General features: G+C 37.3%; 1 protein-coding gene across 1 annotated transcript in view; it reads right to left on the reverse strand.

The window, feature by feature from the left end:
- Nucleotides 1-26,631, reverse strand: part of IQCM (IQ motif containing M) — a 472,102-nt gene that overhangs the window by 157,085 nt on the left and 288,386 nt on the right. The window contains exon 12 of the mRNA XM_006162328.2: nucleotides 21,825-21,959. Coding sequence (XP_006162390.1) covers nucleotides 21,825-21,959 — 135 coding nt within the window. The remainder of the gene's footprint in view (nucleotides 1-21,824; nucleotides 21,960-26,631) is intronic.

Raw genomic sequence — 26,631 nt, forward strand, 5'->3', positions numbered from 1 at the left:
AAACTCACGCCGGGCACGTGTGCGTGCGTGCCCAAGATCCCGGGAGGAGAATAGAGGAGAAGAGATTGCGGCGTGACCATCCCCCCTGGGGGGTGATTTCTTGCTTTCTGTCTCTCTGTCCCTCTCTGTCTGTCTGGCAAGCACACGCGCCCTATAGCAAAAACCTCTCCAAAAAAAAAGAAAAGCATTTACTAGATGTATTAGTAATATAAATGTACATTTTTAATTTCAATGCTTTTATCATCAGAAACTGTTGCAAATAATCATGTCTTAGATAAAAGTTCGTAGTCACCAGCTTTTAAAATTCATTACATGCAGGCAGCACTAACAGAGCTAAGCCCCGCTGAAACTGCATACTATCATTCTGCTTTATTTTTGTTTTAACCATCAGAATAATGTCCCATTTTGATATTTAAACTTTTTTTTTTTCTGATTAAGGAGTCCAGTTCTACTGACTCATACCAGCCCCTGGCCTGGTACTATTTATTAACTTCCCTGTGAACATATTGTTTACAGCAGGTGTTGGATTAACATAACTAGCCACTGAAGGCTCATTGTTGGCCCGTAAGAGAGCAGCTTTTCCTGGCAGCAGGGCTGACTCCTCTGTCACCCCACATATTTGAATCCTAATCTGATTTAATCCCCTCCCAACTTTCCCATTTGTTGCATGACTCATAACTGGCTGGCTGGCTCTACAAGTGTGTCCTGAACTCACCAGATCATTGTAGAAAACTATTTGAATACGCCTGTATGGAACAGCCTCAGGAAACATAAAGGTTGTTTTAACCTTAAAAACCTTGGAAACAACCTACAAACTAAATAAATGCAAGAGCAACAGCATGTCCTTTCGGAGCTTAGTAAACAGAGGTGATGCTAGGATGACACTAGGGATCAGTGGGCATCCCGAGAGCTTACAAAGTGACATTTGCAATAGATCTATGAGATATCTCTCACTTGAAATCATATCCTTCAACAAACCAAACAGAACACTCATGAATAAGACAGTGCTATTAATGTTCTATAAGACTGCTACAGACTTTCCTGACAAAGGGCTTTGGAGACTTCCAAGAGCAGCATGCTTTTCCTTAAGGGTAAGTTTCTTTCTTTGCCCCAAGATAGGAAGAAAGGACCCTGAGCCATCTACTTTTATCATAATTAAGACAATATTGACATATCCTACCATTTCATTTGTTTTTTCTTCTCCGCTAATTTTAGAGGAGTAGGGAAGAATTTTCCTTTCATGTCTGTTACTTTAACTGCCATGTACCCATTCTGCTGGGGATGTTGATGCCATCTCTCCCTTCCTTTCTTTATATAAGGTGTCTTCAAATAGTCCATGGAAAATGCATATTGTGAAAGAGCTATGCATGGATTTCAAACTTTTTTGCACCAAAATGAACAAGTTACTTTACTTCAATTTTCCATGACTTTTTCAAGTATCCTCATATATGATTCTAGTCTATAAATTGAATCATACCAGTGAACAAGACACACAAGGTCCCCATCATATCTGCAAGCAACAGGCCAGTGGAGGAGATTCACAATAAATAAACGCATGTGTAGTCTAATATCAGATGGAGGGGCCAGCAGGTGGTGTGGTTAAGGCACTGGACTCCCACATGGCCAACCATGGTTTGAGTCCCAGACCTGGTAGCTTGCTTTCTCATTTTCCCTCTTTCTCCTTTTGTCTCTCTCTGGTCAAATTAAATAATAATAATAGTAAATTAAATTAAATTTTAAAAAATATATATTGGGCTAGCATAAGTGGAATAAAGAGAAATAACTACTGAAGAGATGGAGAATAGAAGGCAGAGGATAGTAGGTTATTTCAGAGAGGAAAGTCAGGAAAGGCCTTCATGAGCAATTGATATTAAGTTGAAATGTGAGATAGACTCTTACAGAGTCATGAGGAAAGAAAATTCTAAACAGAAGAAAAATTAAGTACAAAGAATTTAGCTGTTTTTAGAATTATTTTATTTAACTTTATTGATTTATTTTAATTTGACCAGAGAGGGACAGAGAGAGAGAGAGGAAGCGAGAAAACAAGCCTCCAGGTCTGGGACTCGAATTGTGGTTGGCCATTTGGGAGTCGAGCGCCTTTAACCACCATGCTACATGCCAGTCCCAAATTTAATGTATTTTTAAAAAGTGAAATCATTAGTTTGACCTGAATGAAGTAAGCACGGCAAGAGAAAGGGGGCAGAAGTTGACGCCAGGAAGGCAGAAAATGCATTATTTGCTAGGTGTTTAAATTTTATTCTACATATGATAGGAAAGAACTGGAGAACTTTTAACTCTATTTTGAAGAATTTCAAATGCATAAAAAAGAAATTTTTAAAAAGTATCTGGGTACTCAGCAACTAATGCAAGAAACATTACAAAAGACAATTGACTCTCCTGTATATCCCTGCAGAAACAAAAAATAAGGTAATCGGAAATAAGTCTAACAAGATGTATAAGGCCTTTTGAGAGAAAAAAAATTTAAAAACATCATGAAACCAGAAAAAAATGCAAATAGATAACCTGTTGATAAAAAAGTTAATATCAATTATCTACAAATTATTCTTAAATATCACTGTTTTTTGTTTGTTTTTGAGAGAACTTTGCTATATAGAGCATGTGTGCTCATTAGAAAGAAAGAGAGAGAGGCAAGAAAGCGAGAAATCACCGCCACCTCCCCTCCCCACCCTCCCTACCCCCACTCCCCCGTAGGGATGGCCACACTGCAATTCCTTCTTCTCTATCCTTCTTTTGGGATTCTGGGCATGCACACACATGAGCCCAGTTAAGTTTCAAGCTGCCAAGTCTGGCACTCAAACTGAGGTCAGCCATGTGGGAGTCCAGAGCCTTAACCACTGTGCCACCTGCTGGCCTCTTAACTATATTTTTAATGGAACTGGAAAGACCAATGTCACATTTATATAAAAGTTTAAAACTCCACAGTCAGACATGGTGGCACAGCAGTAATGTAAAATTCTGTGATGCTGAGGCACCGGGAAGGTCTCGGGTTTGCTTCCTGGGGCTCCCTGTACACTGGGCATGCATGAGTGTGACCATGAGCCTGACTGGCTGGGCCTGGTCTCTGCTGTGGGTGCCACTATCTCTCTATCTCATTCTCTCTCTGTCTCCTTCTCTCCTGGAAGAAATAAATAAATAAACAGAAAAAAATCTAAGAAGGGGGTTATACTTGGCAGGGAAGGTGATGTCATTTGTCTTTCTCTTCTGAATTTTAGCGAGCGACAGTGATTTTTTTTTTAATTCCAATTTATTTCTTACTTTAAAAAAATCTAAGTACTCTTGGAGTCCATCGGGTGGCACGGTAGTTAAGGTGCAAGACTCCCACATGGCCAACTAAGTGGTTTGAGTCCCAGACCCAGTGGCTTGGAAAACATGCCGGCACATGTGGATGTGTATGTGAAGTCTCAAGAGGAGAATGGAGGAGAAAGGACTGCAGTATGGCCATCTATCCTGGGAGGTGATTTCTCACTTTCCCTCTCTGTCTCTTCCTGGCAAGGGCATACACTCTATTGCAAAAAAACTGAAAAAAAAAGAAAAAATCCAGGTACTCTTACTTTCTTAGAATCAAATTATTTGGTGCTTACTTTATAACTTGTTTAAATACATGTATATGACATGAGACTTTGGGTAGCAGTCACCAGTTAAGTGGTTATTTAATCTTAAATATAAATCTCAAGGTTAGGAAATATGCATCATGAATTGTGGGTGCACATGCAGTTTTATGTCTTTTCTAATTAGTACTATGAATTAAGCTGCTCTCAAAAAAAAATGAAGAGAAAGGTTCTGGTATCTGTCTTTATTACAGGCAGTCATTAGCACGTGTGGGAGTACCTTTTATAACGCACATTTATATGCAGATGTGTTTGTATTTATGTACCTGTGTTTATCGCCAAAGATGACATGTGCATACGAAGATATACATAGAAATCAAGTCCACTACATTCACATATACATAGAAATCAAGGCCACTGAACAACATAAGCTGTCTGATCCCTCATCATACTGAAAATATGTAAGTATTGGTAGATAAAAAATAATAGGTAAGAATGATTTAAACAATAAAAATTGGGGGCTGGCCCTGTAATGCAGTGGTTAAGCACTGTGTAGAGGGAGTAAGATTCCACATGGCCAAATTCAAATCAAATCCCAGCCCCCTTGGCTTGAAGAAACACACCAGGTAGATGTGCCACGCATGCCGAGAATCCACACAGGTAAGGTGAATGAAGGAAAGGGAACTGCAGTGTGGCCTGTCCCCACTGGGGGGCTCTTTTGCCCTCTTTTCCTCTCTCAGTCTCTATTTCTCTCTGGCACATGCATTAAAAATAAATGTAAAAAATAACAACAACAATAAAAAGTCAACATCTTTATGGTAGAAACACGAGATATTTACATTAATGCCTAAAAAACTATGCCCCAAAGAAGCATACTTTTTTTTTAGAGTTGATTTATTTTTGCTTTTTTTTTTTTTTTTTTTTTTTTTTCTTGCTATAGAGCCTATGTACTTACTGAAGAGACAGAGAGGAGGCAGAAAGTGAGAAATCACCACCACCACCACCACCACCACCACCATCACCACCACCCCGGGGATGGCCATGTGGATTGTCATGCAGCTATCCCTTCTCCTCCATTCTCCTCTTGTGATTTTAGGTGCACACGCACATGTGCCTGGCATGAGTTTCAAGCTACCAGGGCCAGGACTTGAACCACCACAGACATGTGGGAATCCAGCACAACTACAATGTCACCTGCTGGCCCCAAGAAGCTCACTTTTTTAATAAACATCTGCTTGAACAAGTCAGCATAATTTATAAACACCAAAGCTACACAATAATATTTCCATGTTGACCTCAATGTGAAAACAAAAGTTTTAAATTCTGGAAACCAGAATACCAAAATGAAACTCTTAAATGCCTACAGTAACCACAGAAGTAAAATGTTTCTGAAGGAAACAAACCCTCAGAATTAACAGTGGCTTTTTTGCTGCTGAACTGGCAGCTTCCGGCAAAAAAAAAACCTTGACTCTGCAAATCTGAATTTTATGCTTTCATTTCGATAGCACTAATAATTTATATGGTGCATGATAGGCTTCACAGCATGAGAGCATCATGCTGCTTCATGGTGTCAGTAGGAGCACAATTTCTTAAAAAAGCTTGATTCGGAAATGCTAGAAAATGTTCATTACTAAAGGTGACTTAAAAGGCAGACAGAGTGAAAATGCGAAACTTATTATGAGTGTAAAGGGTTGAAAACCACTTCAAGTCCTTTAGAAGTTTTCACTTCACTGTGCAAATTAACAGGCTTTAGATAAAGAGAAATTCCAAAAAAATAAAAATTTAAAAATAAATAAACTCTTTTATGCTTTATGATGTTGAAATAACTATACTATGTCAAAATTTTATATTTCATAATAATTTGTGGTAAAATAGTTTGCATTAACATTTCCTTCATTTATCAGAACTTGCACAGTAAAGTTGTTCTCACCAGGGAGCTTCTATTCCTGATACTACAGCAATTTAATCACATAAAACAAAGACTTGGTAGTGGATCTCTGCATGTTAGGTGTACAAGGTGTGTAATCTTAATAAGCAGTGATCTAACAAACAGAGTCTAAAGCTTGCTCTCTAACAGACTTAGGAAAGTAATTATACCTCTGTTGAAGTTACACCTTTCTCAAACTCCTGCTGTTTCTGCTGTGTCTTAAAGACAGTTATTTTCTCCTTAAACAAAACAGATTCTTGACGAATAACTGGTGTTAAATAATACTACGAAATTTAATCAGATTGTCTGTACAGCTTATATAACTATGGTATAAATATCCCAACTCAAAAAATAAAAGACTCAAAGGTTTAAAAACATACATTTGGGGCATATTGATACTGGCTCAAACAAACAAACATGGCTAATAGCAATTTAATCACATAAAACAAAGACTTGGTAGTGGATCTCTGCATGTTAGGTGTACAAGGTGTGTAATCTTAATAAGCAGTGATCTAACAGAGTCTAAAGCTTGCTCTCTAACAGACTTAGGAAAGTAATTATACCTCTGTTGAAGTTACACCTTTCTCAAACTCCTGCTGTTTCTGCTGTGTCTTAAAGACAGTTATTTTCTCCTTAAACAAAACAGATTCTTGACGAATAACTGGTGTTAAATAATACTACGAAATTTAATCAGATTGTCTGTACAGCTTATATAACTATGGTATAAATATCCCAACTCAAAAAATAAAAGACTCAAAGGTTTAAAAACATACATTTGGGGCATATTGATACTGGCTCAAACAAACAAACATGGCTAATCAGGGTAACTACAAATATGGCTAATCATGGCTAAAAACAAACATGGCTAATCAGGGTAACTTACTAATTGGGCTAACAACTCACATGACTGTAGAATAGGACAAGAAAGACAAGGAAAAGAGAAGTCTCTCACTAGCCAAGATCATTCTCAGGAGCTTTAGCAGGCTTTGCACAGCCAACGCTAGAGTGAAAGAAGGCATCAACAGAGCTCATAAGATGAGGCTCTATGTCAAGAACCGTCTTTGAAACATGCCATGGGAGAAAGCAGGAGTAACTGTGGGAGCAGATGTTTGGATTAGGTAGCTAAAGTAAGGTTGTTCTTTACCTTCAGGTCTCTAGTGTATCCAGGAGTATTCGGCTCTAGGGGAATGTGTTTAAGTAGCTTCCACTGACATAATATTTATATCAAAAATTGAATTCACATGGTACATTTGGAAACATCCATTTCCAATGGGCAAATGATCTATGTACATGTCCCTCCAGTTATTATGGGGTCTGTGAGATCTTTGAACATCATGACATTTCTCAGCACATACTAAGAAACAAACATCAATAGATGTTTGTTGAATGTGAAAACAACAATTTCATCAAAATGGTTCTGAACTGCCGCAATCAAGGCAGGTATCCATTTAGTACACTGTTATGCTTTTTTTTACTTTTTGCACTTTATGACTTAACTCTGATATTATCAAGCAGAGGAGAGAATGTGCTTTTCTCTCACATGGCTGGATGCATTAGCAATACCAGTTAAACACCAGAGAAGTGGCATCTTGCTACACAAGGGTTGTAGACACCACTGTCAAAACCTTAACATCTTTGTGATACTCATTAGGGGTCAGAAGATGAATGGGATCTCAGCGGTAGACTCAACAGAAAGATGGGACAAACATCAAACATTGCTCAAGTGATCCAGAGTTACACAACACAAATACCTCAACTCCTGCTAAAGAACCTCACGGCGGAACAGTTCAGGAGATTCCTGTCCTTGGTGAAGAGGAAGTAATAGTATTGAGTTGTCCGAAAAGTCCTGACCTATTTTTCTGTTTTTCTATGCAAAAAGGTATCATGACTTTTCTGACAACCCAACAGAAGGAGCAGTCTCATTGCTCAGTCATTAGGATAGGTGCCAGGCTTCCCTAATACTCACTACATGTCTAAATCATCTTTATTACTCACTTCTGATCACCTGATATTGCAGAATTTTACTCATTTATCTGTCCCTGTATTTTTAAATAATCTATTATTTTCTAGAGAACAAATGTATATCTCCATCTCTCAGGTTCTACTGAACTGGTTCATGGCAAAGATATCAAGACTTGAATCAGTATCAATATGCCCCAAATCAGGATCATTTTCTCATAATCATCACTATATGAAGCTAAATTGATTTGAAGAGTTGGGAAAAACCCCACAGCTATTGGCATTGATGATATTCATAACAAACTTGGTAAGAAATAAATGGGGAACAGCTGCAGCTCTGCTAGCCTGGGGTACAGTCTGAGTTGGAACCAAGTTGGGGCAAACAGAGGTATACCATAAATTAAATAGACAAATTTTGGAAATGGAAAAAGTCATAGAAAGATATAATAACCTATACCCACCTACCAAGTGAACTGGAAATGACAGGAATAAGATGACCCAAGAGTGCCAGGAGGAAGTAAAACACGAGAAGACATAAAAATTGAACATGGAATGTGCTTCCCACCCCACACATAGTTCTACAGGCAGACGGTGGAACCTTAAGAACTTCACGTGTTGGGGCCAGCAGTCCAGCAGGTGGTGCAATGATTAAAGCACTGGACTCCCACATAGCCAATCATGGTTTGAGTACTGGATCTGGCAGCTTGAAAATCACACTGGGTGCGTGTGCACATGTGTCCAAAATGCTGAGAGGAGAATAGAGGAGATGGGATTGTGGCATGGTCATCCTCCTGAAGAATGATAGGATGATTAGGATGATTTCTCTCTCTCTTTCTCTCTCTGGCAAGCACATGCACCCTATGAGGGAAAATAGAAAAGCTTCAAGTGTTTGAGCAAATGGTCTCCATCCTTGGTTGGCCACTAAGTTAGGCAGATACAGAGATGACCTCTACAAAAGCCACTCTAAATAGTAAGAGTGGCTTACTCTAATTATTAAAATAATAATTGGACAAGCAAATACCATGGGGGAAGACATATCAGATTCTGCATTAAGTCCAGGCAGGTTACTAAATAAATACATAAACACTTAGGGTGGGGAAGAGAACCTATAATTGTAACAATATGTGTCTAAAAATGCCAATTTTCAATAATAACAACAACAATAAAATGACACTTGCAAAACATAGGAAAGTGATCCACACGCAGGGAGGAAAAAAGTCAGTAAAATCTTACTCTAAGTTCACTCAGATGTTAGATTTTACAGGGAAAGACTTCGATGATGCTATTATAAAAACATTCAAATAATTAAGTTAAATATAAAGAACTGAGAGAAAGATATCATAAAAATTACTCAGAAATTGGGATTATCAAGAGAAATAGGGGCCAGGCAATTGTGCAGCAGTTAAACATGACATTCTGCAAAGCAATTCCACTTGGAAAGGTTCCCGTTCAAGTCCAGAGGACTCCCTTAGTATGTCAGGCAGTTGTGTACCTATGCCTGGGGGCTGGATGAAGGCAAGGAGTGGACTGCAGCATTGAGAATATGTTGGTAGTACTGTCTCTCTTTCTCTTTCTGTCCTTTACTTGCCTCTGTAACTCATGGAAGAAATAAATTATAATTTTTTTTTTTAAATAGGGAGAGAGGTGGTGTGTGATTAAGGTGACTGAATTCTCCATGGTCAACTATGTGGTTTGAGTCCTAAACCTGGTGGCTGGGCTCATGTACATGCATACCTAAAATACGAAGAGGAGAATGGAGGAGAGGGTCATCTCCCCTGGGGAATGCTTTCTCACTTCCCCTCTCTCTATCTCTTTCTGTCTCTCTCTGGTAAGTGCATGGACCCTAGAGAGAAAAAATAAATAAAAATTGAGAATAACATATGAGAAATACTAGTACCATCAAATGTCCAAACATCCACATAATTGGTACCCCAGAAGGTGAAGAGACTTATAAGGGCATTGATAGTCTATTCCATGAAATCCTGCAAGAAAACTTTCCAAACCTGGAGAGGCACTCAAAGAACCAGTCCCAAGAAATACAAAGGACTCCAAATAGAATCAACCCAAGAAGATCTTCTCCAAGACACATTATAGCCAGATTGACCAAAACCACAAACAAAGACAAGATACTAAGATTGACAAGAGAGAAACGGCAAGTTACCTACAAAGGATGATATCCTATCAGGCTAACAGCGGACCTGTCATCAGAAACAATGTGAGTGAGAAAAGAATGGGAAAATATATTCAAAGTGTTAAGGGAAAAGCAATTTAACCAAGAATACCGTACCTGGCAAGATTATCCTTCATATGGGAGGAAAAGACAAGAACATTCTCAGATAAACAAAACCTGAAAGAATTTACCAGCACCAGACCAGATCTTCAAAAAGTTCTCAAGGGAGTGCTATGTCAGGAAAATTAAATGCAGACACACAGAAATAAGAGTTTAAAAACTAAGAAAATGGCCAACTTAATCATAGGAACAAGTCTGGAGTTGAATATTATATCCCAGAATTTAATCAGGAAGATCGAACCACAACAGAAGATAGATTAAGTACATGAGACTCAACTGGTAAAATAGCATTTTATGACTTTGGACTAAAACATTGCTAATTTTCTTCTAGGCTTTGTTTTCCAGTTTTAAGGATTTTTGTCCTGTCTTGAGCTGCCAATAGATTCATGTACCTACGATTTGAACAGAATCCTGAACTGTTTCCTGGTTTTAAGTTTTAAGTAAATTCCATAGCATTTCTTTGATTTATCAAAGTTAAAACTGTTTTTCTTGAAATTAAAAAGTACATTTAAAAATACCTATTTAGTGACCATAGTAAGCTTTATAGCATCGGCTAGGTGCTACCTTATAGTATATTCATTTTCCTCAGAGTTTCACATCTAAAGTCAGATATGTATTCACTGATATGTACACACCAGATAAACTTGTTACTGAAAATAGTTAGATTACTTAAGAAATTTTGCGAATCAATAAAATGGGGGGGAGAGGAATGGAAAACAATTATAGATACCTAAGATAGTGTGGGAGAAGGGTGGGAAACCACAGAGGGTGAGAAATAGGGGTAAAATATAACTATATAAATATATATATACACACACACACACACACACACACACACACATACATGTATTTATATGAAACTAGAGATAGAAAATTAATGATGATAACATGTATGATTAAGTCACTATGCAGTATATTTTGGATGGGAAATCACAGTTTGTATGCTGTGACAATGCTCAGGGAACAAATGTAAATTAATTAATTAATTTAAATGTTTCAGAAGAAAATTACAGTGCACTCATAACTAGATTCTAGCTTTGTCCATAGTTTTAGTTTAAGGTATTTTGTGAATCAATAAAATGTGGGGAAAAAATGTAAAACAAAAATTAATAAATAAAATAAAATAAGGAAAAAAAAGTTTTAAAAATGTAAAAGAAAAAAATAGAGAGTGAGAGAGATGGAATCAATTAAAAGGAACTAAATACATTCTAGAGTTGAAAATATAATAAAATGAAAGATTCACGTAATGGGCCTAATCACAGATTTAAGAAGGCAGAAATAGTGAATTTGAAGAGAGATCACTCTGTTATCAATTTGAAGAACAAAATGAAGATTGAAAATAATACAAATTAGCTTCAGGGATCTCTGGGACAACTTTAAGTGTACTAATAAAAGTGCAATGGGAGTTAAAGACAGAAAGGGGAGGGAAAGAAAGGTACAGAAAAATATCTGGCTAGAAAATTGCCAAGTGTGACAAAAAACATCTATCTACAGATCCAAGAAGTTCAAGAAACTCCAACTACGGTAAACAAACATAAGGCGATTCACACCTAGACCAAAGTGCTGAAAGGCAAAGAAAAAAAAAATAATCTTGAAAGCAGAGAGAAAAAGATTTCATCATACACGGGGGAACAGAAGTAAGATTAATGCTGATTTCCCATCAGAATCAATGGGGATCACAAAGCAGTAGAAAGACACATGCCTGTTGGTGATGTCGTGTATAGTATTCTCAACTCGCCTGCTTTGTGGCATATATCATGTTGGGTAAAGTCTCTTTCCAAACTAAATGATCTATAACGGTTGAATGTATAAATAATATTAAATAATAATAAAAATAAATTTGAAAAAGAAAGACATATTCATAATGGTGACTGAGAAATAAAAATGGTAATCAAGAATCTTAGATCCAACAAAATGACTCTTCAAAAATGAAGATGAGGGAACCAGCAGTTAGCGTAATGGCTATGTCGCTGGACTCCCACGTAGTCGACCGTGGTTCGTGTCCCGGACCCGGTGGCTTAAAACTCACGCCGGGCACGTGTGCGTACATGCCCAAGGTCCCGAGAGGAGAATGGAGGAGAAGGGATTGTGGCGTGACCATCCCCCCTGGGGGGTGATTTCTCGCTTTCTGTCTCTATGTTTCTCTCTGTCTGTCTGGCGAGCGCACGCTCCCTATAGTGAAAAAAAAAACCTCTCCAAAAAAAAAAAAAAATGAAGATGATAAAGACATATTCAGACTTAAAGAGATTACAATAATTCACTGCTAGAAGATCTTTTGAAAGAAAAAGATATCAGATGGTAATTCATATCCAGAGAAATTAAGGAAGAGCAAAAGAATGGTAAATGTATTCATATATAAATTGTACAAAATATATTTTCACATTTCTTAATTCCTTTAAAAAACATATGACTCCAAAGGAACATAATTATAAGACTGCATTCTTAGTTTTATAAATTTTACATAAGTAATACATATGACAGTAACATCATAGAGAAGGAGGATGACATAAAGCTATGTTGAAGCAATGATCTTATGTTTAACTGGAATTATTTTAGTATTAACCCAAACAACACTGAAATATCTATTAGGTCATTGGGAAAGTCATGATGTATTTTTCTACATTTTTTTTCTATGCAAAAAGGCATCATAACTTTCTAGACAAACCAATATCTCTCTCTCTCTCTAGCAATTCCTAGAACTACTAAGAAACCATTTTAAATATAGTTTAAAATTTTACATTAAAAGTATTTGTACAAATTACAAAGGAAGGCAGTAAAAGAGGTATAAAAGGACACATCATTCATACAGAAAAGAGCAAAATAAGAGAGATAAATTCAACCATATCAATTATTACACCCCAAATGTGAATGGCCTGTAGACTTCAATTAAATGACAGAGCTTACCAGAGTTTTGTTTTTGTTTTTTAAAGAAAAAATAAACTCTATGCGGTGAACAAGAAAAACATTTTACATTCAAACATGCTGATAAGTTGAAAGAAAATTCATCAGAGCCCAAAATATAAAAGGTTAACCATAAAGTTTCTGTAAAAAAAAAATAGGAAAAAACCTTTGTTATCTTTTTTTAGGCAACATTTTCATAGATAATACACCAAAAGCCACTTTAGAAAAGAAAAAATAAATTGTGTAGTAGAATTCATAAAAATTTAAAAGTTTTGCTCTTCAAACATGCCATTAAAAAATAAAGATATTTCAGAAACTGGAAAAAATATTTGCAAATTATATATATATATATGTATATATATATATATATTTGTTGATGAGGACGTGAATAGTATTCTCAACTGGGCTGGACTGAGGTGTATATCATGCTGAGTAAAGTGTCTTTACAATCGATCTACAGTGATTAAATGTATAAATAATTAAAATTTAAAAATAAAAATAAATAAGTGATCATTTGTATCCAGAATAGAAAGGACTCTCTAAAAACTCTGTAATGAGAAAATAAAGTTCTCAATTAAAACAATATGAAGAAGTTTTAAGTACACTTATATATTAAAGATATATAAATGTCGGAACCAGCAGTTGGCATAATAACTGTGTTGCTAGACTCCCATGTAGCCGACCGTGGTTCGAGTCCTGGACCTGGTGGCTTAAACTCACACGGAGCATGTGTGCGTGTGTGCACGTGTGCCCAAAATCCTGAGAGGAGAATGGAGGAGAAGGGATTGAGGTGTGGCCATCACCCCCCCCCAAGAAGTGATTTCTTGCTTTCTGTTTCTCTGTCTCTCTCTGTCTTCCTGGTGAGTGCACATGCTCTATAGCAAAAAAAAACTCTCAAAAAAATTTTTAAGAAGATATATAAGTGTCTAATAAGCACATGAAAAGATGTTCAACCTTGTTAATTATTAGGCAAATGCAAATCAAAACCAATGATACTCATAGCAGAAGGACTTATGAAAACAAAAAGGTGGAAACTCTAAAGCCCACCAGCTGATGACTGACTAAACCAAATACAGCTTATCCATACAATGCTATATCATTTAACAATGAGAAGCAACAACACACGGATAACCTACAACATGAATGGACCTCATTGTGTTAACTGTAAATGGGCATAAAAGAACATTTTTAGGTAATGGAGATCTTTTAAAACTTCACATATTGATGTTTGTGTGACAATATAAATTCATTAAAAATCATTTAACTTAACACAATGAATATTTATATTCATATATATATATATATATAAATTATAGCTCAATAAAAGTGGTTTAAAATAAAAAGGAAATATCCATTACAACATGCTTATACTTTCTAAAAAGTGACAGTAAGTCAAACAGATATCCAGATATTATGGACTGAACGGTGTCACCCCCAAAATTTACCTGTTTAAGCCCTCACCCCCAATGTGACTGTATTTGAAGACAGGTCCTTTAAAAAAGCAATTAAGGCTACGTGCAGTCATAACGGTGTCCAAAGGACTGGTGTCCTTACAAAAGAGGAAGAGACTATGGGGCGAGCAGGCATGGAACAAAGTCCGTATGCAAGAAGGACTGAGCCCTCAAACGAAACCTTCTGACATCTTTACCTCAGAGTCCAAATGCCCAGAATTATGAGAAAGTAAATCTCTGTTTAAGTCCCTGTCTGTGTTAGTTTGCTATGACAGCAGTCACAAACTACTACATCAGGAAACACGAGTGTCAACACAAGATGTTGCCTGCCAGGTAGATACCCACATGCTGTATGTCAGCACGTAAATTTATGATTCTATGAGCAAGAAAATTTCCAGAAATGGCAAACTTATAGAAACAGAAAGCAGATCAGTGTCTTTCTGGAATGAGGGGTAAAGAGAGATTGGCCTCCATCTTTACTTAACAACAACTTCAGAAAAACAGAATGAAAAGTCAAATTGCCAAAAATTAATTGTATAGGGGATGAAGGCTAGAAAGAAAAAGTAAGTTCTAATAGAGAAACAGTGAGTTCATGGCCTGAGATTTGTAGCAGAAGAGCTTATGTATAGAGTGGTCACATTTTCTTTACCTCGGTAAAGAAACTGCCAGCCAGAGTGCCCCAGTTGTTAACCGTGGTGCTAGGCGATCCTTACAAGACCTGACTACCTATTCCAGCTGACCCCTCGTCAGAAGCCTCAGGCTATTCTGAGATGTTAAACTCCACATCTCTCATCTCACCTACCCTTTGTTTTTGTTTGTTTGTTTGTTTTTCTGTTTTCTTAACCTTTTGTTTCTAATGTATACTTCCAAACTGTTTTGTGTAAGAATGTATTAAATTTCATTTTTATAAATTATTTAAAATAATGCTCTGTAGCATGCTAGCTCTGATAATTCTGCAATCTTTTTTTTTTTAAATTTCCAGAGACTCGTGCACTTGTCAGAGTGAGACAAAGAGGGAGAAAGCACCCCCAAAGGGGCCCCTACCTGCCACAATATCTTCTCTATGTCTCCATCCCATCAGGATTTGGGGTATACACTCATACAAACACACCTGGTGTATTTTTTAAGTTGTGGGGCTGGGATTCAAATGACAATAAGCCATGTGACATTTGGCTCCCAACCACTAAGCTACAGGGCCAAGCCATAATCCTGCATTTTCTTGCCATCAGCATTTGCCAGCCACACATGTCTTAAACCCAGCATACTCTACCTTTTTAAAGAGGTTTTTGTCTTAGGGTACATGCACTCACTGGAAAGAAAGACAGAGACAGTGAGAGGAAAAGTGAGAAATCACCCCTCAGGGAAGATGGCCATGCCACAATTCCTTCTCCTCCCGGGATCTTCGGCATGCACGCGCACACACCCGGTGTGATTTTCAAGCCACCAGGTCTGGGACTCGTACCACAGTTGGTCATGTGGGAGTCCAGCAACATAATCGCTACACCATCTGCTGGCCCCACTCAACTGTATTTTTAAAAACCTTTTAAATTCCTTTTCTTCATAGCGTACCTGTTCATGTGAAAAAGTTTTAAGATAAAATCATGTTTCCCACTTAACCACATAAACACTAACAGCAAAGCCATTTTTTGGCAAAAGAGCAGAAAGTGCAGCATTGTCTGTTCATGGTGGGCAAGTCTGTGCTCTGAGGAACAGGAGGCCCAGGCTGTAGTTATGGTTTCCGTGAAGTAGTCAGATGCATAAGATATTGCAGGTTAAACGACATACATGTGAGTTCCTTCCATGCTTCTCATTTTAAGATTTTTGTCTAAGGCTTCACACTAAAAATGAACTTGTCTTCACTTGAGTTTTCTGATCATTTTCATCACAGTAAACAAACTCAATGTACTATTTACATGTCAGAAAATGCTAGAAAAACTTCAAAGGTCAATCTTGTAAAGATTAGGCAGATGCATGAATACATAATACGGAGTCATCATGTATTATTTTCTTTACTTTCAGATAAGCTATTCTATTGTTATTAGTTCCATTTGTTGGAATTTAAAGGACTATAAGTAAGGGTTTCCATGTTTGCATAGTTTGTAGATTTTAAGATCAGCCCCTACATGCATGCAGCCCAAAGTTGCTTCATTTGCCCAAAGGGAAATTTTCAGAAGAAAATCCTGTCCTCAGTCACAGTTTCCTTTGTTACCATAGTGATAAGAATAAAGAATGGGGGGGGGAGCTAAAAATACCTGAAGACATACAGACACTTTCAGGAATTTGACCTACTTGGTGCCATCCACTGAAGAAGTTCATCAATTGAGTTAACTACATATATGTTAGGTGACATTCTAGTGGATGAAAAGATGTGTAGGGTGCACATCTGGAACTATTATCCACAATAGAAGACGTCAGAATGAATGAAGATGACTGATGACTTAAAATCATAAGAACAGATTCTCTTAGAAATGGAATATATACACCAGAAGCAAATAGAAACCCATTAACTTAGCTCCTTTTCCCATAAATTTTGTTTTCTTCCCATCGTATTAGAATATGTCTTCATTTTAAACGAAAGCTTCCTGGCTCAGTGGAAGAGTATTGCTGTGTGATGACTGAAGTTGTGGGGCAGGCCCAAATTCAAAACCGGGCCCCACCTAAAAAAAGCCAGGCATGGGGACAGCAGGTGGCATGGTGGTTAAGGGCGCTGGACTCCACGGCAGACTACGGTTCAAAACCTGAACCTGGCGGCTCGCTTTCTCACTTTCTTTCTCTCTCTCTCTCTCTCACTCACTTTGTCCCTCTCTGGTCAAATTTAAATAAATAAAGTTAAATAAAATAATTCTTTGAAAAAAAAAAAAAAGAAAGAAAGCCAGGCACGGCTCCACATGGCTGTGGTCCTAGCCAGCTGGAAGGCTGGGAACTGTGACACAGTGAGACCCTATCAAAACTCTCTCTTCTATCTCTCTCTCTTTCTCCCTCACCACCATCCCCTCCACCACCACGGGCACTCATATGCACACGTGCTTTCTTGCTCACTCTAAAAAACAAAACAAAACCTTTCTGGGGGAAAGAAGTTTTTTAGCAAAATGCAGCAAATATAATTAGATGTCTATTTAAAGTTACATTAGAATAGCTCCTAAAAAGGAAAAATCTTCCCAGTCTTATGCATTATAACAAAAATAATGCTTTTAAAGTAAGCTTTCTTCTGAAAATCTTAGTTTTAATAAGAGCTTTAATAGATTCAATCATTTGCAGAAAACATTACATTGCAAGATATTAAGCTAGTCTGTAAAAGGTGAATAAAAGGCAGTCTGTGCCGTCAAGAATATTTTCACTTTCTACATAATGTTTTCATAACATTGATTGTTAAAATGTCTCCACACAGTAAAATGGAAAGAGAACTGACCTTGACTTGAACAGATCAAGGTTAAAGTTCCAGCTCTGTCTATGAGCTTAGAAAGGCCCCTTTCTAAACCTCAGTCTTTTACCTGTAAAATAACTGTACCAGCTCCTCCACTAACCAGGTCACTGTGATAACTCAGAGATGATATGGTAGAAGCCAATGGTGGCATTCAATACAAAAATCTCCATAAAAATGAATCATTATTAAATTGATTTAATAAACATTTTCAAAATAAAAAAATATGAAACATAGTTATTTAAGAATACATGAAAATTATTTATGAAAAAATAACAAACATTTAATGAGCACTTATAATGGACCACATATTTTACATCAATTATTTTATTTAAGCCTCATAATATTCTTGTGACTTAGATATTATTTTTCCTTTTATGGTCAAAAAAATTAAGACTTAGGAGGAATAAATAACTTGTCCAAAGCTAGACAATTAGTAAGTGGTAGAGCCAGAAATTAAACTCAGGTAAGCTAACTCTAGAGGCATGCTGTAAATATAAACTACTATGATACTCTACAAAATAATCAGAAGAAAATAATCTTATGCAAAGTAATTTGAAAAAAAAGCTTTCATTTTCAATTACTAACACTAATATATGTTTCAAAAATTATTGTTATATTTTGCTGCATTTAATTTCAAATTTTGTATTATTTATTATTAAGTGGAAACAACTTAAATATACAAAATATACTATAGAACATTCATATGACAGATTGTTACTCAGTCATAACTAATGCTATAAAAGATATGCGTAGCTTGGAACCTTGTATTATTAATCAAGAAAAAGTTTAAGCATGTTAAAAAAAAACCCTCAATTTTCGTAAAAATGATGTCTTCTTCACACAAAAAAACAGATATATTTCAAAGGTTAACAATTGCATTATAAAACTTTCCTTAAAATTTTATAAATTTCCGTACTTTTAAAATTTTCTATAATAAACATTCAATTATTTATTTTTTTTCATGAGAGAGTGAGTGACAAGGTTTCATCATGTTGTGATCGATATGCACACCCACCCCCAATGCCACCAGCTTTCTAGCCAGCCAGGATCATGTGTACATGCACGCATGCCAAGCAGGTGTGGTATCCAAATCCCAGGTCTCCACGTGGTTTCCAACATTCAGTCCTCTTACCTGCACCACCACAGCAGGGTCAACATTTTTGTCATTAAAAAAAAGTTGTCAGGACCAGTAGGTGGCATGGAGTTTAAGTTGCTGGATCCCCCCATGGCCAACAGTATGATTCAAGACCTGGACCTGGCAGTTTCAGAATCATGCCAGGAATATGGGCGTGCAAGCCCAAGATCCCAAGAGGAAAATGCAGGAGAAGGGAATGCAGTGTGGTCATCTCCCTGGGGGATGAATTCTCATTTTCCCTTTCTCTCTCTCTCTTTCTCTCAATCACTGTGTCTCTCTCTATCCAGCTCACACACCCTCTAGCAAAAATTGAAAAAAGAAAGAAGAAGAAAGTCACTTAAACAAACAACCTAGTCATGAGCACTGCAAAGCAAAGTGATTTGGATATCTTTCCCAATATGTGAATAAATTATCAAAAATCCAGAAAATCGTTCTAGGTACTAGGATATAGAAGTGTCAAAACAGGGGCCAACAGGGGGCATGGTGGTTAAGGTGCTGGAATTCCCACATGGCTGAATTCCTATGTGGCCTCAGCATCAGCATTCTGGGGTTGTGCTCCTGCACCACTACCCCTGGCCTGTAGCTGCCCATGGTGTGTTTGTGCATGTGCAGGTGTATATGTATGCATAGATTTCTCATAATACTCACTTTCCCCAAACTTTTTGAAGACCACTTGTATTTGTTAAGGGATTAGTAGCTAATGGGCAATGTAACTGAGTAGACATTTTTCCCAAAGAAAATATGCAAATGACAAACAGATATGTAAAACAGTACTCAACATCACTAATCCTAAGGAAAACACAAATCAAAACCACATTGAAATATCCTATCACACCTATTACGGTGGCCATTATCAAAAAGATAAAAGGTGAATGTTGGCAAGGATGAGAAGAAAAAGGATCCCTTGTACATTGCCGAAATGCAGATTTAATACAGCTGGTACAGAAAACAGTATTTAAAGTCCTCAAAAAATTAGAACTAAAATTGCCATAAGATCCAACAATTCTATCCTTGAAAATATATACAAAGAAAATGAAATTAGTTTGTCAAAGAGGTATCTGCACTCCCATCTTCACGGGCACATAGTCACAATAGCCAAGATATAGAATCAACCCACCCATCTGTCTATCAACAGATGCATGTATAAATAAAATATGATATATATATATATCAACAATGGTGTATCTTAAGACTGCATAGTGTTATTAAAAAAAGAAAGAAAGAAAGTCTTGTCATTTGCAATAATATGGATGAACCTGGAGAACATTATGCTAAGTGAAATAAGCTAGACACAGAAAGACAAATACCACATGAGTGCACTTACATAAAGAATCTGAAAAAGTTCAACTCATAGAAACAAAGAGTAAAATCTTGGTTGCCAGGAGCAAGGTTGTGGGTGAAATGGGAGATACTGGTCAAATCATACAAACTTCCAGTTATAAAATGAGTAAGTTCTGGGAATCTGATGTATAGCAGGATGACTATAATAATACTGTACTGTTTACTTGAAATTTGCTACGAGAGCAAGTCTGAACGATCCTTACACACGCACACACACGGACACACCATGGGCAACTACGGACCAGCGGTAGTGGTGCAGGAGCACAACCCCGGAATGCTGATGCTGAGGTCGCATAGGAAGAACTCAGGTTTGTGTCCTGAGGTCTCCCTGAACGTGCCAGGAGCACATGTTTGTGATCCTGGCTAGCTGAGATAGGGTGGTGAGATCTTGGTCTAAGGCCCAGTAGGTGTGTCTGTCTGTCTGTCTGTCTGTCTCTTTCTGTCTTTCTCTCTCATGGAATAAATGAATTTTTAAGAAAAGGGTTAACTATGGGTGGTGGTGAATGTACTGATTCATTTGATTGTGGTAATCATTACACGTGTGTGTGTGTGTGTATATATATATATATGTGTGTGTGTGCATGTGTGTGTGTGTATGTGTGTGTGAAATCACCACATCACACGCCTTAAAAATAAATCATTTTTAGTTGTCAAATATACTTTAATAGAGCTGGGAGTGAGGGAGAAAGACACGCTAAGAAGAATTTCAAAGATTTAAAAAACATTTATTAAGATGTCCTACACTCAGAAAGAGGGTGGGAGGTCAGTCTGAGGAAAGACATAAAGGAGAAAAATAGAGAGTCAAGACCTTTATGAGACAAAGAAGTGGATTATTATCTGTTGATGATAACGTGTACAGTATCCCCAACAGGTCTGGTGTGAAGTGTGTTCATGTCGGAAAACTCACTTTACAAGCTAAGTGATGTATAGTGACTGATCGTATAGACGAAATTAAAATAAAATAAAAAAAATTTTTAAAGAAAGTGTCCCATACTTTGGCAATAATTTCTACCCTCTTACTAGTCTTCACAGAGGAGAGAAACATGCTCCATTTAAATTATTAAATATTTTCATGAAACATCATTCTTTAATTTACTGACCAGAAAAGAAATAATTTTCTAACCATAAAGTAGTATTGTATTGAAATAGCTGACAATGTTTATATATTTAAACTTGACTATGTTCTTCAGTACTAAATTACCAAATCTACTTAAGAGAAAAATTCTTCTTAAACTTGTCAGAGGGCACATGCACTTGCCCAAGAGAGAGAGAGAGAGAGAGAGAGAGAAAGTGAGAAAGCCTCCCTTATGGGGCATGGTCATGCTGCAATCCCCCTCCATTTCTCCATCTTCTACAGATTTAAGACACACATACATTTGTACCTGGCGTGTTTTTCAAGTCATCTGTTCTACGACTCAAACTACATCATTGGCTACATTGAATCTAACCACCTTAAGCACAAGGCCATGGGTTGGCCTAAGAGAAAGATTTTCAGTATCAGTATTTACAATGTAATGATTTAAAATACACTCAGCTAGACATAACTTATATCAAAAATATATTTAAAAGTTATAAAAAAAGCTAAAATCTTCTCCTCCACCCCTCCTAGAAACATTATTATAATAACTTCTTTTAACCTACTTTTTAAGTCTCTTCCTTCATATATATTAAGATGAGATACAAAGAAATTTAAGGAAAAGAACTTCAAAACATATTTAATAAAATAAGACAAGAAAAGAGGAACAGGGGTAAAGGTAAGGAGGGAGGAAAGAAGGAAGTGGAAAGGAAAACAAGGAAAAAAGAAGAAAAGAAATCGAAACTACTTACCTTTGTGGACCAGGTTCCAAGCATCATCAATTTGTGCCTGGGTTGGGAAATGACCACACTCATTGAAGTACTTCAAGAGCTCACTTCTTTCTAATTCTTGCCAGTCTTCTCTCTTAGCAAACATTGTTTCATAGACTAAAAGGAAAAAAATTGAAAAGAAAATATTTTCTCTATAAATAATATGTCAAGTACAAGCCACCTAAAAGGTCCACCTGGATTTGAAGAAACTTACACTCCGGCTGTATGTCTGGTTTCCTGATAAGCCTCCCTGCTTGGAGTGGCACTATATGCACCTCCTGGCAATGGCCAGAAGGAACTGGCTTGCTTCCCTCCACACCCCACACACATAATCGTCAGCGGTGAAATGGGGACCTGATCCCCAAGAACACCGGCAGTCTCTACCCTGGTTTCATGGCAACTGACCTATAGATCTTGAATAACATTCACCCACACTCAAACCACATCCTAAGACACAGCTTTAATGTCAGGATTTCTGAGGGCTTGACTCCTGTTGAGTCCATTTTAGCATTTGTTATTCATCACTTCCTCTTAATTTTTTCCTTTTTTGGGAGTGGGAGAGGCTTCATTACTTCCTCTAAGTTTTTCCTTTTTGGATTGCAGGGAGCGGGGGGCTTCCACGTACACTCTAACCGCAGGCATGTGTCACTTAATGACAGGGATGTGTTCTGAGTAGCACGCTGCGAGCTGATTTCATCACTCGGAAACATCATGGAGTGTACTTCCACAAACCAAGGATGGTATAGCCTACTAAAAGCATTAGATAGGGGCTAGGTAATGACTAATAAATGGACACATACGTATTCTAAGCATAGTTCCTCAGAAATTTTCCTTTTCTTTTTCTTTAATTGTCAGAAGGCACGTGCACTTGCCAGAGAAATACAGAGGGACAGAGAGGAAAGAGAGAAAGCACCTCCAATGGGGCATGGTCATGCCACAATCCCTTCTCCTCCATTTCTCTGTTCCATTAGGATTTGGCGCACACACGTTAATGTGCCCAGTGTGTTTCTCAAGTTACTGGGGCCAGGATTCAAACTGCACCATGCAGGATCTAACTCCCTTAAGCACAAGGTCGGGGCAGGTCCAAATGTTCTTTTCAAAAAGGTGATATTGAGTCTCCACTGTGAAATGAGTTAGATTACTCTTATGAGCTGATCAGCATTTACAGGACTGCACAGACTTCTTAAGAACAGGTTTAGCTCTGGGACCAGCAGATGACATAATGGTTACATCGCTGGACTCCCAAATGGTCTGCCATGGTTTGAGGCTCAGACTCAGTGGCTTAAAATTCATGCCGGTGCATGTACATTCATACTCAAAATCCTGAGAGGAAATGAAGGAGAAGGGATTGTGGCATGGCCATCCCCCATGGAGGAGCGATTTCTCACTTTCTGTCTTTCTGTCTCTCTCTGGCAAGCTCATGCATCCTATAGCAAAAATTTCTCGAAGAAAAAAAGAACAAGTTTAGCTCCGAAGCATGGATGTCCAATGACAAAGGTTACCACAGTGATTTCTAACAGAGGTTATATCATCCTGGCACTCAGTCATATGGATTTCAATTTTCTATTCATTCATTCATTTAGTTGGGGGAGATGGCTATGGTATGTCAAAAAATTCGAGACATACTTAGTGATTACCTAAATATGAGTAGCTAGTCCAGATCCTGAAACACAGAGTAAAATAGCCAGAAATGTATATTTATTATATCTATAAATTTTTCTTTTTTACATTTTTAAAATTTTTCATTTATTTATTTATATTTTGGAGAGGTTTTTGCTATATGGCACATGCGCTTGCCAGAAAGACAGAGAGTTGCTTTCACACCCACACCTCTTTGTCCCTTACACTTCTGTGCCAGCATTTGTATTTCATGGCCTAAAGGCTCCCTGCAGCTGTGTTAACCCTGCCCACCTCAGCAGCAAGCCAGACATGCCAGGGAAATAAGATCCATACTGAAGTGGACCTCAGCCATCCACTGGGGGAGTTGGTGGGTAAAGACTACTTGAGGCATGTGGGCTACACTGATTTCTTGAGTTCCTAGAGAGACTAGGTTCCAATTGTTCACATGGTAATTTGTTTGATAATGCAGCCTTTTTTTGACCTCCATCTGTTTCCTGTCTCACTTCTTCATTCCATAAACAACACTTCCTGGCTCAACTCCCAAATAAATTAGTTGAACTTGAATTCTTCGCTTTGGGGTCTGATTCTGGAAGCACTCAAACTAAGACACAAAGTGTTACTTTTTGCTTTTGCTTAATATATTTCTCCTTGAAAAAGTATATATACCTTTACTAGTTTTTCTTGAATTCATCAGTTTTACACATTTTTTCACAAGTTCAGAGTAATGTACATAAGAACATTATGGCTTTGTGATCTTAATAATAGATAATAATGCCCTTAACCTGTATATTATGCCCTGTTCTAACAGAATACTATCGTAGGCTGGTATAATCAGGATAAATACAAGACTTAACTCATGAAAATTAATGAAATTCTTTCAACATCGAAAGATACTTAAAAAGAGGCATGTATATCTATTAAATATCACCCAATGAACAATCAACACAGAGAAAAGATGGGGAATTTTCTAAGAAAAATGAAGACAAATATCCATAACTTGCAAATTCAACGGACTCTAGAGTTACTTAAACCCTCTATATAAGTAAATGCTCTAGTTAATAATTCTTTAAATGATTCATTAGGCTAATTCTACTCTATTGTTCAGATCCTCTGTTGGACAGAGGACCATCTGTCCAGCTAGACTTTCTCATTCTGTCTTTGCTTCATGTCCGCCTATTCTCAACAAAACTACTGGAGTGATATGTTCAACTTAAGTTACATTCTAGTCTGTTCACAGTCTTTCGTAGGCTTCCAACTCTCTTAGGTAAAGTCTAAAGGTCCATAAAGTCTAACACAACCTGAGCTCCCTACCACCTCTGGACTCTGATGTAAGGCCTCTACATTTGCTGCCTTGAACAGTCTTCCCCCTTAAATCCATTTGGCTCACTCCTCTCTTTCCAAACTTTTACTCAAAGACCTTCTCAGATAAAAATCACTGGAGATCTTTATTCTTTTTTTCAAACTGAGAAATTATTTTAAAATGCAAAATATTTAAATCTGAAGTCATAAATCAAGGAGGAGAAAGTATAAAAGGACACGGTAAAGATAATTTGTAAAAGACACAAGATTCTATAAAATTACGAAATGAATTTAGCAACATAATTTGGGAATTTTAAGATCAGACTGAGTAAAGTAGAGGGAACATTGTAGAAAGGATAAAGGGATTTGCAGGTCAGTAGCTAAAAACTAAAGTGGGTGGGGAAAATATGGTGGTCATTATAATAACTGCAAGGCCCTAGTAAGTATTTTATAAATATCATAATACCTGCACGTTGACATTAGATTGTGAAATTAATAACTACTACCTGATTACCTGCTAAAAGATATTAAGAAATATCTTACTGAATTTTGGGCTAGTGAAGAGCTTATGAGTAAAAGTCTTAGAATCTGAGTGTATGCGGGTGTGATATCTCTCTCTCCTCTCTCTCTCTCTCTCTCTCTCTCTCATTAAGGCTCTGTAAGTCAAAGGAGTCCGAAGTTCCTAATGGAGAGAATCTCTCTCTGTCTTATTCTGTCTCTCTCTTTTTTGGACTGCTTCCTTTCTCAAATGAATCATTCTAACTTAAGGAGTTCTGGTTACTATAAATACCTTTTGGCACATAATTTTGTCATAACAAACTTAATAAAAACTATGATTTCAATGACTGTATCTGAGCCCTCTGATAAACCAGGTGTTTACTAAATAGTGAATATTCATTGGTGAAAATAACAGACACATTGACTTTATGGAATTTATAGTCCTACATGTGAAATGAACATTTTTATGATGAGCTGAGACATCCAAAAATGTAGCACTTTATCTTATAAAGCAATACAATGATTCTAACTAAATATAATTTACTTGCATCATTTTTTTTTCATTAGTCAAGAAACTGGCTCTAATAATCTATCCTAATCCTAAACAATACTGAATTATTTACACATAAATAGAAATCAGGATCTCTAAAAGTTAAAATGTCAACTGGGGATAGAAATTCAATACTAATTAGCAACACGTTGTTTACTCTGCTTGGTGCTCATTGACTATTCTTCTGGTATGGATATTTAATTTGCTTTGGGGAGCCCCCCCTTGGCCAATGGACTCAGCTTCTACAGGACTGTCAAGCAAGGTTCCTGACCTTCCCACTGCAGCCTGGGACCCAGGTCCTGAGTTAAACCTGTCAGTTGCTCTCCCACTGGACTCTGGACTTAAAGCACAGAGACAAAAAGTCTTTTCGTGAGGGGGCTTATCCATCCACCAGAGGCAAATAGACATTGTCCTTTATTTCCTGCTCTCCAGATCTCTGGAGCAGCTCTGCTTCATATTCACTCTAAAATCTGATTCTTTAGCTTTTTTTTTGTATTCTCCCTTTAAATTTCCTTTTGACTTTGGTTAGCCAGAACAAGTTTATCTGATATGGATATTAACAAGTTAATCAAAAAATACAATATGCGGGACCAGCAGTTAGCGTAATGGCTATGTCACTGGACTCTCATGTAGTCGACCGCGGTTGGAGTCCCGGACCTGGTGGCTTAAACTCATGCCAGGCGCGTGCGTGTTTGTGCCCAAGAACCCGAGAGGAGAATGGACGAGAAGAGATTGTGGTGTGGCCATCCTCCCTGGGAGGTGATTTCTTGCTTTCTGTCTCTCTGTCTCTGTCTTTCTGGCGAGCGCACGCGCCCTATAGCA

Source organism: Tupaia chinensis, unplaced genomic scaffold, assembly GCF_000334495.1.
Source record: "Tupaia chinensis unplaced genomic scaffold, TupChi_1.0 Scaffold139871_1, whole genome shotgun sequence".
NCBI classification, from domain to species: Eukaryota; Metazoa; Chordata; class Mammalia; order Scandentia; family Tupaiidae; genus Tupaia; species Tupaia belangeri.